General features: G+C 36.8%; 9 protein-coding genes, 8 long non-coding RNA genes and 2 other non-coding genes across 19 annotated transcripts; 11 read left to right on the forward strand and 8 right to left on the reverse strand.

The window, feature by feature from the left end:
* Positions 1–314: 314 nt before the first annotated feature.
* tim18 (TIM22 inner membrane protein import complex and succinate dehydrogenase (SDH) anchor subunit Tim18) lies at positions 315–834 on the forward strand (the record flags this gene model as incomplete). The annotated part of the gene is made up of 1 exon (NM_001021732.3): positions 315–834. Exon 1 carries the CDS (start codon positions 355–357, stop codon positions 832–834), a length of 480 nt encoding a protein of 159 aa, NP_595828.2. The 5' UTR covers positions 315–354.
* SPOM_SPNCRNA.5461 lies at positions 733–1,605 on the reverse strand. The gene has a single exon (NR_194816.1). It is a non-coding gene; the product is annotated as a non-coding RNA (long non-coding RNA).
* SPOM_SPBC29A3.21 (uncharacterized protein) lies at positions 1,347–1,649 on the forward strand (the record flags this gene model as incomplete). The annotated part of the gene is made up of 1 exon (NM_001356245.1): positions 1,347–1,649. The coding sequence occupies one exon, from the start codon at positions 1,347–1,349 to the stop codon at positions 1,647–1,649; it is 303 nt and encodes a 100-aa protein (NP_001342983.1).
* On the forward strand, positions 1,648–4,972 carry ccc2 (Cu(2+) transporting ATPase Ccc2). The gene has a single exon (NM_001021733.3). The coding sequence runs from the start codon at positions 2,242–2,244 to the stop codon at positions 4,954–4,956; it is 2,715 nt and encodes a 904-aa protein (NP_595829.1). The 5' UTR covers positions 1,648–2,241; the 3' UTR covers positions 4,957–4,972.
* A 15-nt stretch (positions 4,973–4,987) lies between these two features.
* his7 (phosphoribosyl-AMP cyclohydrolase/phosphoribosyl-ATP pyrophosphohydrolase His7) lies at positions 4,988–6,447 on the reverse strand. Its single transcript, NM_001021734.3, has one exon. The coding sequence runs from the start codon at positions 6,399–6,401 to the stop codon at positions 5,148–5,150; it is 1,254 nt and encodes a 417-aa protein (NP_595830.1). The 5' UTR covers positions 6,402–6,447; the 3' UTR covers positions 4,988–5,147.
* SPOM_SPNCRNA.5462 lies at positions 5,395–6,130 on the forward strand. Its single transcript, NR_194817.1, has one exon. It is a non-coding gene; the product is annotated as a non-coding RNA (long non-coding RNA).
* Positions 6,240–6,843, forward strand: SPOM_SPNCRNA.5463. The gene has a single exon (NR_194818.1). It is a non-coding gene; the product is annotated as a non-coding RNA (long non-coding RNA).
* gid2 (ubiquitin-protein ligase E3) lies at positions 6,407–8,018 on the reverse strand (the record flags this gene model as incomplete). Its single annotated transcript, NM_001021735.3, has 2 exons — positions 6,407–7,315; positions 7,376–8,018. 2 exons carry the CDS (start codon positions 8,016–8,018, stop codon positions 6,762–6,764), a joined length of 1,197 nt encoding a protein of 398 aa, NP_595831.1. The 3' UTR covers positions 6,407–6,761.
* Positions 8,019–8,316: 298 nt separating this feature from the next.
* Positions 8,317–9,468, forward strand: SPOM_SPNCRNA.1483. The gene has a single exon (NR_150370.1). It is a non-coding gene; the product is annotated as a snoRNA primary transcript (small nucleolar RNA).
* Positions 8,406–9,702, reverse strand: SPOM_SPNCRNA.5464. Its single transcript, NR_194819.1, has one exon. It is a non-coding gene; the product is annotated as a non-coding RNA (long non-coding RNA).
* snoZ30 lies at positions 8,666–8,760 on the forward strand. The gene has a single exon (NR_197132.1). It is a non-coding gene; the product is annotated as a C/D containing snoRNA Z30 (small nucleolar RNA).
* Positions 9,703–9,729: 27 nt separating the features above from the next.
* On the forward strand, positions 9,730–10,697 carry rpl8 (60S ribosomal protein eL8). The gene is made up of 2 exons (NM_001021736.3): positions 9,730–9,752; positions 9,819–10,697. Exons 1-2 carry the CDS (start codon positions 9,750–9,752, stop codon positions 10,593–10,595), a joined length of 780 nt encoding a protein of 259 aa, NP_595832.1. The 5' UTR covers positions 9,730–9,749; the 3' UTR covers positions 10,596–10,697.
* SPOM_SPNCRNA.5465 lies at positions 10,616–11,327 on the reverse strand. The gene has a single exon (NR_194820.1). It is a non-coding gene; the product is annotated as a non-coding RNA (long non-coding RNA).
* Positions 11,211–12,038, forward strand: vps71 (Swr1 complex histone chaperone module subunit Vps71). Its single transcript, NM_001021737.3, has 4 exons — positions 11,211–11,423; positions 11,466–11,571; positions 11,620–11,699; positions 11,745–12,038. Exons 1-4 carry the CDS (start codon positions 11,367–11,369, stop codon positions 11,919–11,921), a joined length of 420 nt encoding a protein of 139 aa, NP_595833.1. The 5' UTR covers positions 11,211–11,366; the 3' UTR covers positions 11,922–12,038.
* On the reverse strand, positions 11,437–11,955 carry SPOM_SPNCRNA.5466. The gene has a single exon (NR_194821.1). It is a non-coding gene; the product is annotated as a non-coding RNA (long non-coding RNA).
* A 215-nt stretch (positions 12,039–12,253) lies between the features above and the next one.
* Positions 12,254–13,846, reverse strand: SPOM_SPNCRNA.5467. The gene has a single exon (NR_194822.1). It is a non-coding gene; the product is annotated as a non-coding RNA (long non-coding RNA).
* On the forward strand, positions 12,449–14,347 carry utp18 (putative CGI-48 family protein). Its single transcript, NM_001021738.3, is given in 2 exon segments — positions 12,449–14,147; positions 14,149–14,347. Coding segments are annotated over 2 exon segments (1,668 nt in total). The 5' UTR covers positions 12,449–12,482; the 3' UTR covers positions 14,152–14,347.
* Positions 14,252–15,023, reverse strand: sap14 (Pre-mRNA branch site p14-like protein). The gene is made up of 2 exons (NM_001021739.4): positions 14,707–15,023; positions 14,252–14,613 (listed from the first exon to the last, which is right to left on the reverse strand). The coding sequence occupies exons 1-2, from the start codon at positions 14,948–14,950 to the stop codon at positions 14,513–14,515; spliced, it is 345 nt and encodes a 114-aa protein (NP_595835.2). The 5' UTR covers positions 14,951–15,023; the 3' UTR covers positions 14,252–14,512.
* SPOM_SPNCRNA.5468 lies at positions 14,503–15,872 on the forward strand. The gene has a single exon (NR_194823.1). It is a non-coding gene; the product is annotated as a non-coding RNA (long non-coding RNA).
* Positions 15,873–15,945: the final 73 nt, after the last annotated feature.

Consider the following 15,945-nt stretch of genomic DNA (forward strand, 5'->3'; position numbering starts at 1 on the left):
GATATTCAAACTCACCACAAAACCCATGTAATATTATATGTAGAAGGTAATTCGTTTTCAGCAGTGAATAATATTATTATAAAAAGTAATAACCAGGTTTTGAAACGACCTTAAAGACCGGAGATTCTTCTGAATAAACTTATTAATCTATTATATCTATTTAAATTTCTAGTCTTTACTCTATGTTATACAATTTTTCGTTTATGAGTAGATAGATTTAGGTTCTCATCGCCTATTTCCGGCCACTCCAAGCTCAACACATCGAGCTGTTGAATGGCCAATAATGTGGACACAAGATCCGCCAATACGAACTCACCTACTACCACCACCAGCTTTTCTTGGTTTACAAACAATATGTTACAAACACGTTTAGGACTTGGAGCACTTCGTCAAGGACGTCTTCTTTTTGCAGTTAAATCTTTTAGCACAACCAGTGTTGCGAAAATTTTCCCTCCTCCCCCTCAGACCATTAAGGGAACTGTTAATGATGCTGCTGTTTTCCCTCACCACAGTAAGCTCCACGGAAGCTATCATTGGGACTTTGAAAGAATTATTGCTATTGCCATGGTTCCTCAAGTCATGATCCCTTTGTTCACCGGAACTTCTCATCCCTTAATGGACGCTGCATTGGCTTGCACCTTGATTACGCATGCCCACTTGGGGTTTGAATCTTGTGTGATTGACTACTTCCCTGCAAGAAGATTTAAGAAGTTATCTCCTTTGATGCACTGGATCTTACGTGGATGTACTGTTCTTACACTTATTGGCGTCTATGAGTTCAACACGAATGATATTGGCCTTACGGAGGGTATTAAAAAGCTTTGGAAATCTTAAGCTTCTTTCCATGCAAACCCATATAACCCCACTTATTTTTTCATAATGATTATTCCTTTCCTTTTTCTTTTTTATTCTCCTTAATCCGTCATCTAGTAAGTTTTGGGCTTGAAACTTACCAGTTCAAACCCCAAAACTGCCAATTGATATTCTGCAGTTGATCTTTGCTCTTTTCTTGATTTCTGGCTTGATTGATCCTCTCAATTTATCTGTGTAAATCTGTTTAGCGCTTGCACAGTATGTTTATGTTTACCTTCAACGATAATTTTTCTAGTGGGAGTGGTTAGAAGACTATTCAAGTTTGTGGCAGCTCTTGTTAAGGTCCTTATGTCGACTTGAATTAATAATTCTTCCAAGACAAAATCCATTGAATTATTTTATTGGGTGTCCCATTTATTATTTATCGTTTAGAATGGGTCAACAATTTACCCATGTACGCTTCGTTCCCTTATTCTTTGATAAGGTATTAGAAGACATGCTCTAACGTTTACCGTTTTAATCTCATTTATCGAATGTTGCGTTACAATTTTCGATATTTACATAACGTTCTTAGCCATACTGTTGTATTTTGCTTTACCGAAGTGTCTTTACACATTGTTAAGCAATTGGGAGTGGAATCATATGCTTGCACTGTGCATGCGTCTCGGTTCCAAAAGTCGTACTCTGCTTCGATCGATTATTGTCAAAGATTTTTATTCTCCTCGAATTTAAAACATAATTATGTCAATTTGAATATTATTTTTACAAGTTGTATATTTCGTAGTTTGCGCGAGTTTTTGCGGTTTTATATCGCTGCCATCATGTGCTTTTTGTAATCTACCACACACTCACTAACACTTTGTTAACAAGTTCAGCTGATAATTTGCTCTTCTTCTGTAGTCTGTTGAAGTTGAATTCGTTTTGTTTTGTATTTTTTTCTAAATCGTTTTGTGGTGAAAATCACGATACAATAAGCGAATTCGAATTCTGAATTCGTGGTATCCCAACCTAAAACAGCTAACTGCTAAGCGTGTAAAAAGACTTTATTAGCTGGCTTTGTTTAACATTGGTATCGTTTTTGTTATTTTTCTTTTCCTTCCAAAGTTTTGTATGTTGATTTTCTTTTGTTGATCATCGGCTTGTCTCTTTTTGCTGTTGACTTACATTAAGTAATTGGTTTTAATCGTCAAATTTTGATTATTTCTTCACTTGAGGGGGTTTCTTTTTTTTTTTACGTCTCTTGTCTTTGATTTGGGTTCCTTACTATTATCTATTTATTTCGACATTTCCAACATTTATCGTTTCTATACAGTAACTCGCTTCTCTTAATTTTCCTTATTTAATCTCTAATTGGCTTGTACTATTTCTTTTTCGTTATTTCTTTTTATAATTTAGATTGCCTTTAAAAATTTTGTTTAGTTTCTTAAAATGTATACTACTACACTTTCAGTCCAGGGTATGACATGCACCAGTTGTGTGGCCTCTATCCAATCCATGTTGGAAGGAGTGGAAGGAATTGAACAATTCACTATATCGTTGCTTCTTGAGCGTGCTATTGCCGTTCATGATCCTAGCATTATCTCACCGGATCAGATCGCTGAGAAAATTGAAGATTGTGGATTTGATGCGTCTGTGATTTCTTCAACAGAGGGTGAACATGGTGTCATGGCTAATTATTTATTACTTTCTCCTATGCAGGCGGAACAATGGACCAAAGTACATAATCATATCAATGAACTGCAAGGCGTTTTGTCCGTCAATTGCTCTTCCTCCCCGGATGCAGCTATACGTGTCATTTATGATTCTGAGATTACTGGCCCTCGTTCCATCATGAAGGAAATATTATCTATGGGTGTCAAATGTACATTTCAACCAGTAGATTCCTCCACCTCTCGTATTCTGTCACTTCAACGAGGGAGTCAAATTAGAGTATGGAAAATCCGATTTATTATTTCAATATCATTCTCTTTGGCGGTGATGTTTTTACCCCAGATATTCGATTCTTGTGATTCCATGCGTGCTGCTTTTTTGGTCCCCCATTATTTTGGTATATGTGCTGGCCACATCATCAGCCTAGTATTATCCCTTCCCGTCCAGTTTGGTGTTGGAAGGGTCTACTATTCTGCCGCATATCATGCACTGAAAAGAGGAACAGCCAATATGGATGTTTTAGTATCTTTGGGCTCCACTGTAGCCTTCGCTGCCAGTATCTTTTTCATGATTCTCTACAGCGCTAGACATGCTGATAATCCTGCTCCTATATTTTTTGATACCGCTGATATGCTATTGACGTTTGTTACGTTAGGTCGTTATTTGGAAAGTAAAGCTAAAGGTTCTACATCAGCTGCTCTTTCTCAACTGTTGAGCCTTGCTCCTTCCAGTGCAACGATAATAGAAGACAATGAACAAATTGAGATCTTAGCTGATCTCATCGAGCGTGGAGACCTCATTCTAGTCAAGCCTGGCGAAATAATCCCTGTAGACGGTACGGTTGTTGAAGGCTCTTCCTACGTCGATGAAAGTTCTGTTTCTGGAGAACCCGTTCCAGTGCATAAAACAATTGACGATGAACTTTTGAGCGGAACAGCTAACGGGAATGGACGACTGCTTGTAAAAGCAACAAAATCACCTAGAGAATCACAGTTAGCTGTGATTGTTGATCTTGTTCAGAGGGCTCAAATCTCACATGCTCCTATCCAACAATTTGCCGATCGCGTTGCTGGAATTTTTGTTCCAGTAATTGTTGCTCTTTCAATTTCAACTTTTACATTTTGGTTTTTATTCACTAAATATTCTTCAAAATACCCATCGGTGTTTGATGATCCAATGGGAAAGTTTGCAGTTTGCCTAAAATTGACAATTAGTGTCGTCGTTGTCGCCTGCCCATGCGCACTGGGGTTAAGTACCCCTACAGCCGTTATGGTTGGAACCGGTGTTGGTGCTCTGAACGGTATCATCATCAAAGGTGGTGAAATTTTAGAGCGTCTAAATCAGGTTGACACTGTTGTCTTTGATAAGACAGGCACACTTACAGTGGGTAAGCTAAGTGTCACCGACATAAGCATTGTAGATAATTTGGAGGAATTACTTGACATTCCTAAGAATATTTTTTGGGCTTTTGTTAAAGCTTCAGAGTCTTCAAGTGAACATCCAATTGGAAAAGCTATTACTGAGAAAGCTTCAGAATTTACCGATGTTTCTGAAATTGGAATTGAATCATTCAATGCTGTGCCAGGTGAAGGTGTTGATGTTGTACTTAGGTGGAAAGAGCGGACTTTTCATGCTTTGCTTGGGAATTCACTGTTACTGGAACATAACAACGTGTCGATACCTGATGACTTTGATTCAAAGCTGAAGCTTTCTTCTAGTAGTGGGCTTACTTGTGTTCGTATCGCTATCGATGGCCAGTTTGTAGGTTTCTTGGGCTGTATGGACCAAGTGCGGCCCGACTCGTACCAAACTGTATCCGCTTTAAAACAATTAGGTAAAAAGGTTTGTTTATTGACGGGTGATCAAAAAGCCACTGCCCGACGCGTTGCCCAAGGACTAGAAATCGATTTCTCTGATGTTTACGCGGAAGCAGTTCCCTCTCAAAAGGCTGAAATTATTCAGAAGTTAAAAGATCAGAAGCATTGTGTCGCTATGGTAGGTGATGGTATAAATGATTCGCCTTCACTTGTGTTGGCTGATGTTGGCATTGCTCCCATTAATGGATCAGGCATTGCTTTAGAAAGTGCAGATGTAATACTTGTACGTAAAGGCGTTCTACTTGATACCGCAGTATCCTTTGATTTGTCTAGAGTTATCGTTAAAAGAATTAAAATGAACCTTGTGTGGGCTTGCATATATAACTTTGTCATGATTCCTATTGCAATGGGCTTCTTCCTTCCATGGGGAATCTACTTAAATCCTATGTGGGCTAGTGCTGCTATGATGTTTTCTTCTCTTAGTGTTCTTGCAAGTAGCTTACTTCTCAGGAGATGGAAAAAGCCTAAGAGCCTTATATTCAGTGAAGCAGATGATGTTGAAACAGAGAGTTCAACTAATTCTAGTGTATTACAGAAGGTATACACAGCGACAAGGTCGATATTTGGTAGGAATAAGTCGAGCAACAAATACCAGCCAGTGGCTAATGAAGTCTGAGTTATTATCTATCCAGCGCTCAAATTAAACAATATAAAACAAATAATATTAGTACAAACAGCAAATATGAATTTTTTTTCATTATTAAATAATTACACAAAGTAAAAATTTCCGCATTAGCAAGGTTTTAGTAGACTACACCTTAGACCGACTGCTATCATCTGCGAATGAAGAGTAGAAATTTAAAAAATTCAGGCAGTATAAGACGTGTTTGCCACTCCTCCTTTGTCTTTAAGTTTCTCTTGCCATGCAACTTTAGCATCTCCCTTTCTTCTTGTAACTTTACGATGTTTCAAATCAAGATGACGACTAATGTCATTAAGGCTAACACCCGAACCGACGCAGCGGGTTATGGCAAAGTACATCAAATCAGCCATTTCCCAAATAACATTCTCTTTGGTGGTAGCATCACACAACTCTTCAGCTTCCTCCATAATTTTTGCACGCAATAACTTTGGGTCGGAGAACAAACGAGCAGTATAAGATCCCTCAGGAGCATTATTCTTCCTATCGATTAAAGTCTTTTCTAACTGACAAAGTCCTGAAGCTTGTCCAAAGCAATGCAAGGTGTCAAGATGACAAAAACCTTTACCGGTTTGATAGACGACAAAGCGCAAGCAGTCTTCATCACAATCGACGTCAATATGAATTAAGTGTTGAACAGCACCAGAAGATGCGCCCTTGTACCACAAGCCACGTTTGCGGGATTGATAAACTCCAGTGCCAGTCTTCAAAGACTCAGCAACGCTTTCCTTGCTAGAATACACGAGACCAAGTGCAATACCGAGCTCATTGACGACTAAAGTAGAAAATAGTCCATCCTCACGATCAGTATTGGCAGATATCAAAATGAGATCAGCTAATGATAACTTCTTGGGCTCTTCGGCAGGCTTCACTGTCAAGAAAGAACTTGACAGAACGGGAACGACAGAGTGAACAGAAAAAGATTTCAGTACCTCCATAGATGGTTGTTCGGGGAACTCCAAATATAAAGTTCGGCCTCCACCCTCAGGCATTACAGCTTTGTGAATGATCTTGCTGGCTCTTTCAAAAAAGTCAGGGGGATAATTCTCAGCACTGCCGATCCATTGAATAGAACCAGCAACTTGTGAAAGTTTTTCAATTTTTCCAATATCAGTAGTGTCTGTCTTCAAAACCAAACGATTCGGAGAGATGTCTGCCAACTCGTTTAGCATTTCTTCATTAACCAGTATGGCGAGTGCACCAGCGTTCAAAAGGTTGACGCAGGCCTCTGGTCCAAGTTCAGCAGTCGTGTCAACGATCACATCAATCGTTTCCGAAATTTTGCGAACTTTTTCGAGATTATCTTTGAAATGCTGAGGAAACACTCTTGTTTGCACTCTGCCGACGTACTTAAGCCATCCTAACTCTTCAGAAGCATCACTCTCAAAGTTCGTAAGATCAAAAAATGGTAAAAGAGCCATTTGTAAGTCAAATACCCCTAAAACTCTAACTACTTTTCTGTTTGGCAAACGAAAGATTCACATCGCCCCAAGTAACAATCATAAATCACCTTTAGGTAACCAGGTTACAATGCGTCAGATTTTCTGACTCAAAAGAGATCTCAAGTAGGGAGAGTAGGTGAATCATCAAAGATAAAAACAGTAATTTTTAGCTTCATAAATACTTCCATCAATTTTTTAAGTCATTATTTTGAAACCACTTTCGCAAATTAGGATTCTCGTTGGCATAGCGAAATCCTTGCTTGGTTAGGAAACAGTCTTTTGGTGGCATTTATAATACTCTTAATTTAGTTGAAATAAAATCATTATCTTAAATTCCTTTTAAAAGTAGACACGAATAGCGTCTGCAGCAACATTTTCATTAGGACAGTAGGGACATTTGAATCGTTGAGAGCCATTTCGAGATAATTGTCGAAGACTTTCTTTGACAATAACATGACCGCAAGACATCATCATAGGAGGGTTTTCCTCCGTAGCCTGTTCTTTGCTAACAGGACAAGTGAAAACACTATGGAAATGATAGCTGCTGGGTAAAAAAATTTCAACCGGAAGTTCCCCTTGTGAAGTCCATTCTGTATGCTTTTTCTTCATTATACTGGACATCTTTAACAGAATAGGTAGAGCAATGGCCCCAGCATTTACTACTATATCCAACGGGGATTCCAAGGACATACCCAATGCAGCGCAGAACTCTCGAACAAATAAAAGTTCAAGGGATTTCCAATCAAGATCAAGTACATCAATATACTCTTGGGGAATATTCAGTTGTGCGTTGTTTGATATTATATGATGGATGGAATCATGCGAGTCATTTGTACCCGAAAGGACCTCATTCCTGGAACAAAAGAACAAAGCTATCATTGTCTTTTGGATATCTTATATAAGTTAAAAAAACCAAAAATTCCCTAAATATATTTATGATCATTTAAACTTACCCGCTAAATGTTTCTTTTGAAACTCGGCCATATTTGTGCGGCAATATCGTATCGCAGCCATAATATCCTTAGTAGTGAGATAGTTAGAAACAAGTCGATATTTCTGAAGCGTATATTCTAAGCTGCTTCCCTTTCTTTCTAAATAACCACGACACTGAGAGGCCCATTCGATGGGCAACTTTAAATCTTTATCTCGAATCCCTTGAACGATAGATTTGAGAAGCGTAAAAACGTGAAGACTTTCGGAGGGCTCTTCAATTCCAGCTTCTTTGCAAAATAAATGGGCTAACTCAACATCGCCTTGTCGAAAAAAATGCAATGATAAAGCAGTATCAATTTCACGCTTTTTACTTTCAAACGATGAATGAAGCTTGATATCTTCTAAGTCAAAGTTAAATTTTTTCTCAAGAGTTTTACCGAATCGATTTAAAGACGTGTGAAACTTCTTCTCGGTACGTTTCAGATCATCAAAAACTTGTTGTGTTTTTTCAGAGCATGCTACCAATTCCTTCATAGATGTAGTAGGATCTTTTAGGCAAGATTTCTTTGCATCCTTTAATATACTTTCCAATTCATTAAGCTTAGCTAAGCATTTATTTCCAGGCGCCGTTTCTTCAATCCGCTGCCATTCGTCGATATTCATTATGTATAAAGAAGTTACTACGAAAAAAAATAAAAGACGAAATAGATTAAAATATTGTCCAATTCCAACACCTTTGTTTTAAATACTCCAAGTATGGGCTTTATCGTCAAAGAAATAAATCTTCAATGCACGTTGCTCAGTTGATTAAAAACTATGCAAGATTGGAAAAGAAAGAATTATAATATGAATTGAGAAGATGTTCTATAAGTATTTAAAAGCACTATTAGACACCAATTATTAAAATAAGAGCATCCTATAGTGTGGTTTGCTCGTGCCAAGTGCTTTGTATCAGTGAGCAAATGAAGTCACTCTGCTACATATCAGGTACCAAATTTCCCATCTACCAATATCGGCATTTAGAATTTTTATCAACATTTCGTAATATTCTGTTAATTGCAATTAACCTGTTTCCTATTGCCAGCTGAACTTGTATTTCAAAATCCTATGAATCGAAACTTCAAATAACTGAAAGACTAAAACTTATCTGTATTGGCGTTGGATTAAATCATAGTGGATGACTTTAGAAATACATGTACACTTGGTGATAAATAACTATAAAACCTATTTAATGATATCAAGAAAGCTTACTATCGATCAATAAACGAATGGCAATTGTAACCCTTTAGTTCCATAAAGTCGACCAGGAGAAGGAAATGATGAGACAAGTTGTTCAGATCTCCGATATTAAATTGATCGGATGTTGATACCTATCTTCTTATAAGCTAATCTTCTCTCTGATCCTATCAAAGTAACTTTCTCGGAGAAAGGTCGAGCAATTGTAATTCAGGTACGTTTTATTATTGAGTTCTTGAAAGTGCGGTATATTGTTTTCATATTTCCTCTATGCTGATTGCGGAGCTAATTTAGAAAAAACTTTTTCTATGATAATGCGCCCTTTAGCTTTTTTTGGTTTGAAGAATGTAAACGTTTTTTGAAACTCCTATACTACAAAGATTGATTTTTTTTTATCAGTTACACTCGAACTTAAGAGTATAATTATTGGCATCAGCAAGAGATGAAACCTTGCTTGAAACAACTTAAAAAACATCAGCTAAATCTGAATTTTTGAAAAAAAGTTTTATCCTGTATACTATATATATATTTTTCTTTGCGGCAAGATAAGACATTTCGCCTGGTGAGCTTTCAATTGACTTATCTATTAATTAACTTGATTTTTGTTTGTTAGATCAAAGTATAAATTCAACTCTCCGTAGAGTATCTGGAAAGTTAACTATTACTATTAATGATCTGAATTGACCGTGGGATACAAGCCTAATAGGATAACTCGAGCTGGCATCCCAAATTTTTTGAAATCTAGTAACTCGAGAATTCTTTCGATCTCAGCTCTTCAAAATCATTACTCTGTTTGTATTTGATAGCTTAATATTTATGGAAATTGAAGTTTTCAGATTTTCAGGTGTGAAAACTTTTTTTTGCGTGAGACTTTAAATCTTTGTGCTAAATTAACTTAAGACTAATCGTATTTATTTGTAAAGAATAAAGTAAAAACATAAAAAGTATATGAAAGACTCAAATATTCCAATTTTCCACATCCATAATCCTTTGCTACAATTGCATGTATTTCACTAACTATCGTTATATTTTTTCGCCATGATGTTGTTTTGGGTACGACGTTTGAAACACCGTCCTAGGGTAGGGTTTGCTAAACAGTCACACAGTATCCAAAAAACCGTCGTGGAAAGAAACTTCTAACTTGAACAACCACCAAAAATGGTAAGTGACAATCGATTGAAATAGTCGATAAATTGATAAAAACCAGTCTATCTAACATAAATGTAGGCACCCAAGTCTAAAAAGGTCGCACCCTCACCTTTTGCTCAGCCTAAGGCTGCAAAAACTACTAAGAACCCTTTGTTCGTGAGCCGTCCCCGTTCCTTTGGTATTGGACAAGACATCCAACCTAAGCGTGACTTGAGCCGTTTTGTTAAGTGGCCTGAGTATATCCGCCTTCAACGCCGTCGCAAGATTTTGAACTTGCGTTTGAAGGTTCCTCCTGCCATTGCTCAGTTCCAGAAGACTTTGGACAAAAACACTGCTACTCAGGTCTTCAAGTTGCTTAACAAGTACCGTCCTGAGACTGCTGCTGAAAAGAAGCAACGTTTGGTTGCTGAAGCCGAGGCTGTTGCCAACGGCAAGTCTGCTCAAGACGTCTCTAAGAAGCCTTACAATGTTAAATATGGTTTGAACCATGTTGTAGCTCTCATTGAGGCCAAGAAGGCTAAGTTGGTTCTCATTGCCAGCGATGTCGACCCCATTGAACTCGTCGTTTTCTTGCCTGCTTTGTGCAAGAAGATGGGTGTTCCTTATGCCATTGTCAAGAACAAGGCCCGCCTTGGTACTGTCATTCACCAAAAGACTGCTGCTGTTTTAGCTGTCACTGAGGTCCGTGAGGAAGACAAGAACGAACTCGCTTCTATTGTCTCCGCCGTTGATGCTAACTTCTCTGCTAAGTACGACGAAAGCCGTCGTAAGTGGGGTGGTGGTATCATGGGTGGTAAGACCCAAGCTTTGCTCGCTAAGCGTGCTAAGGCTGCTGCCGCTACTGTTCGTCTCTAGATAAATTCATCTGGATTGAAAATGGAAATTCTTAAGTTCTTTTGGGAGAAGTTTATAATTGGCGTGTTATGTAGTTAATCAATGACGCGTTGACATATGTTATATCTCTTATCAAGTCTAAAGTAGCTAAGTCAATGTAGGAGAAGTATGTATGGAGTTTTTACAGACTGTCAGTGATAATACCCGTAGTTAGTTGTCCGGTAATAAGTTCTCGAGTGTTTTTGTTGGTTAAGAAAACTAAATTAACCCAATTGTTATATAATTAAGTATTTAGAAGCTGTTATAAGCTTGTATGATCGATAAAGCCATACTGCTGTGATAACGAAATTTTCATGGCATTTCGAAACGAGAGTTAGTCAGTAATATAACTCATTTTATTCACGATGTGGTAGTTACTATTTTGTCGTTCAATAATAAAAAACTTACAAATTTAGTACGAGTACTTTGCAGTGGTGATAAAATACTCAAGGAGACCCAAACGAATAGAATAAATTGCCCGAAACCATAAAGATGTTTAAGAATTTCAAAGAAAAAATTGTATTAGACTTTTAGCCACTGAATACTAGATACTAGTATAAACAATGTGAAAACTCCGGTTCCACATATATACCACCTGTCATTAACCAATTTACTTGATTTGGATGGTTTCAAGAGTTTTAGACCTTTGGTGACTTCTTGTTAAAAATACTTTAAATACATTTACCTTAGCATCTTTAGGGACATCATACTTTTGAAAAGTACTTTTCATAATCAATTTTTGAGTAGCTCATAATGTTTGTCACCCCCATTGAACACGCGGTTCAAAAAAGAAAAAAACAAAAACAAAGGGTTTGTTTAAATTTACAAAGGAACTGATCTAATGGATGATAGAGCGTTGTCGATCCAGTTACTCGTGAACGACAATTAAAACGAAACCTTGCAGACTTGGAGAAGGATAATTTTTCGGACATTAGATTTGAAATCCCAAAAGATTTGCGTATGTAATCTGATCTATGATACGTCTGCTCAATCTAACTTGTTACAGTTCAGAGACGAGTTCTACCTATAAGTGTTCGACGAATTCTATCTTCGAGGAAAACATTCGTTAATTACCTTGATGAAACTGTATGCAAATTGTAAGCTGATTTTATTTACTCTAACCATATATAGCCAAATAGTAGGTATAATACCTGTGTTGCAAAACCGTCTTACAAACCTCCGCGAAAATTCTGTAATGTATGTGGTTATTGGGGAAAATATGCTTGTCAAAATTGTGGAACTAGTTATTGCTCAAAAGGGTGTGAGGTTATACATTCTGAAACAAGGTGTATGAAAGTATATGCCTAAAAGTTGACCTTTTGCTTACTACTAATGATTACACTGGTTTCGTAAAAGGAAGCCTCAATTCTATTACAAATCGGTATTTATGTAAGAATGAACAAATGAGAAATTTTATTTTTAAATAGCATAATACCTAGAACGATAATGAGGATGCTTATTTGGATTCAACAAAAGATCCTCTTGATTCACTCCTTTATACGCGGAATTTGGAATGCTATCATACTGTGGAACAATTTTAAAAATTACAAATTTAATGACTACAATAGAATAATGAAATGTATGAAGGCTATGGACACATTGTATAGACACATGATTTTACCAACATATGTACTATGAAAAATTTATTTCATAGTTTATGGAATTAATATTAGAAAAAAGCTTAGACTAGTAATAAACTAAACTTGTAAAAAATATTAATTTATGAGTAATATATATCTACAGAAATGCTATTTCGATTGTATGAGCTTTTTGACCAGTCGAGGTATTTCAGTGCATTTCGCTATATGGAAGGTTGGGTGAATTTTTCAAAAACCAACTCTACATAATTATCTAAACATTTTTATTCGGATGGCTTCAAGTAAGGAAAATAACTTGAAAAACTCCGTATACCGAGATGCTTTTCTCGATATAAGCTCTAAGAGTAGAAAAACTGCGGAAAAGCCGAGTTCTAAAAAAATGGAAAAAGATACTGAGGAATTGGAGCTCGAAAATGCGGTTTTCGGAAACATTAACAATTTCTCTTCCTTTTTAGATAAAGAGAATGAGACTTTTGATGTGATGATGAACGAAGCTCCCGAATTGAGCGAAGATAACGATGCTCAAGAAGATGAATTGGAAAAGCTGGAAGATGCAGAGCTTTTCATGTTCGATACTGGCTCAGCAGATGGAGCCAAAGATTCTGTACCTTTAGATATTATAGCTGGAGATAATACGGTGAAGGAGGACGAAGAAGCTAGTAATGAAATCCCTTCGATTTGGGAAGACAGCGACGATGAGCGGTTGATGATATCTTTGCAGGACCACTCGAGATTAAGAAAATTGCGTCAATATGAAGATGAAGACATGGTTAATGGTCTTCAATACGCCAGAAGGTTACGAACCCAGTTTGAAAGAGTTTATCCAGTGCCTGAATGGGCTAAAAAGCAAGACGTAACCGAAGAAGAGGATGAATTTAATGCTTTATCGGAGAAAAGTGTCATTCCTAAATCTTTGAAGAGTCTATTCAAATCTTCAGTTTCCTACATAAATCAATCCTCAAAGCTTCTTGCTCCTGGTACTATCAACATCAAACGGCTTAAAGATGCCAACTTCCAAGCACCTTCTCACAGTGGAATTCGTTGTATGTCTATTCATCCTTATTTTCCTCTTTTGCTTACTTGTGGCTTTGATCGCACACTTCGCATTTATCAGCTTGATGGCAAAGTCAATCCACTGGTAACATCTTTGCATTTACGTTCTTCAGCTCTTCAAACTGCGTTGTTTCATCCGGATGGTAAACGAGTAATAGCTGCTGGTCGGAGAAAATACATGTACATTTGGGATTTGGAGTCTGCCCAAGTTCAAAAAGTTAGTCGTATGTATGGACAAGAGAACTTTCAGCCAAGTATGGAAAGGTTTCACGTAGATCCAACTGGGAAGTACATTGCTTTGGAAGGAAGATCTGGCCATATAAATTTACTGCATGCTCTTACTGGTCAGTTTGCTACAAGCTTTAAAATTGAAGGTGTACTTTCCGACGTTTTGTTCACTTCTGACGGGTCGGAAATGTTGGTGCTTAGTTATGGTGCGGAGGTATGGCATTTTAATGTTGAGCAACGTTCAGTCGTTCGTCGTTGGCAAGTTCAAGATGGTGTATCTACCACTCATTTTTGTTTGGACCCATCTAATAAGTATTTGGCAATTGGTAGCAAGAGTGGTATTGTTAATATATATGACCTCCAGACATCCAATGCGGACGCTGCACCAAAACCTGTCACTACATTGGATAATATTACTTTCAGCATAAATAGTATGAGCTTTTCTCAAGATAGTCAAGTTTTAGCTATCGCATCTCGAGGAAAGAAGGATACTCTACGACTCGTTCATGTTCCCAGCTTTAGTGTGTTCCGTAATTGGCCCACCAGCGCTACGCCTTTAGGCAGAGTTACATGCCTAGCTTTTGGTAAGGGTGGTGAGTTATGTGTTGGTAATGAAGCTGGAAGGGTTGGACTTTGGAAACTAGCTCATTATGATTTGAAGTTTGTGCCAGATAAAATTATTAATTGGGAAATACGGTTGGGCAAATTTGGATACGTTTTATTAGGGATTCAAATCTTAATACTACATGTAGACGTTGTTATATTATAGATCAATGCATTACATTATTATTACTAAAAAGCTTTAAGCGAAATATAATAAAATTCAAGTCCTTATAGTACCTTTTTTATACCTAGGTTCGAAACACTAGTAAACGATTGTTTAATATGAGCCGATTCATTTTTCTGCTGTATGTTCTCTTCAACAGAATTTATAGAAAGAGGAAATCTATTACACGTTAATGGAGTCAATATCAGACTCCTAATTTGTTTGTTTTTTTTTGGTAAATAAATAGTAAACGTTCACTGAACACCGTATTTTTGCTTAACTTGTTCCAAGGCGGCATACCTTGCTGCCAAATCTTGACCATCAACCTTAGCTCTTTCAGGGTTATAATAATGCACTAAAAAAAAAGTTAACAAGAAGATATTAAAAAGCCGTTAGAAAGGAGAAATTAAAATTAATAGTAGCTAATACATTCCCTAAGATAACGTACCAACCAAGTATCTATCCATGAAGTTGTAGCCAGAAAGCTTTTCGCAAGCTCGACGAGCGTCTTGAACGTTTTCATAAACCACAAATGCAGTACCTCTTGTTTGAACCGTATTCCCCAGCCTTATTTGTCGTACAGGACCATACCTACCAAAAAGATCGTACATCTCTTCTGCTGTAATTTTAAAAGACAAGTTCTTGATGAATAGGATAGAATTGACTTCTTGATTAACTGTAGATGGAGGCATTTGTTATTTTTACGATCTTAACACTTTTTGTTAAAAAAATCAAATTTCGAAAAGAAATGATTTGGTTTGCTTTGGAAAGGATAAATATTCCTAAAAGGTTGGTTGGGATCAGATGGAAAATACTCGTTATCACAGCTTGGAGATTGATGTTGTATAGTCAATCCTATACGTGAGTTTAATTATAGTAGAAAAGATTGAGACATGAATATTAAAGGTTACGTTTCGTGGTTTGGACAAGAAGAGGTATATGCTGGGAAATCGAATGGACCAACAGATCGTAGACAAAACGGTTCAACCTTTTACCAAAATTTTCCTCTTCTTTTACCTGGTAACTCCAAATGTCAAATGCAATCCTTAGTTCATGAGATCTTTGATCAGAGTTGAAACTGACATGGCGGTGATTTCAATAGAGAGTCAATTTAAAGTGATTTTCAAATTATACATAACTAGTTGAAAATCATAAACATTTTTATTGGTATTTTTTGCTTCCTCGTTTGTCTATCCTACAGGAAATAGGTTTCAACTTTAAAACTGACAATTGCAAAGAATAGTTTGATAGTATAGTTGTATCATCAATTTATATTTTTCCTTATTTCTTTACTTTCTTTTAACTTATACTCTTGTTTGGCAATGGGACTTTTATCAAGGAAACAATTTGGTATCATTGATCTTTTGCCTACAGACCAACTAGTTCATCAATTTCTTCTCAAGTTCTTTTGAAATTTCTTAAATTTTTTATTTCCTGATCCCAGAAAACTACATCTGCAAAATTAATGATTCATTTTACGCTTCCAATGCCATGCTTTCGTATATAAGTGATAGCAACAGAGACACTAAAGGGAAAGGATAGCTTTGTTGAATATGTGGATCTTACTGTACTTCATTTTATCTAATTTGAAAGATTTCTCATTGCTCTTTGCTTACAACTGCTCTTAATTGAGAATGTGCTGCATTGCAAATGCTGTTTTGAAGCAATTTAGGAAATTACAGAAAAA

This window comes from Schizosaccharomyces pombe, assembly GCF_000002945.2.
Source record: "Schizosaccharomyces pombe strain 972h- genome assembly, chromosome: II".
NCBI lineage: Eukaryota > Fungi > Ascomycota > Schizosaccharomycetes > Schizosaccharomycetales > Schizosaccharomycetaceae > Schizosaccharomyces > Schizosaccharomyces pombe.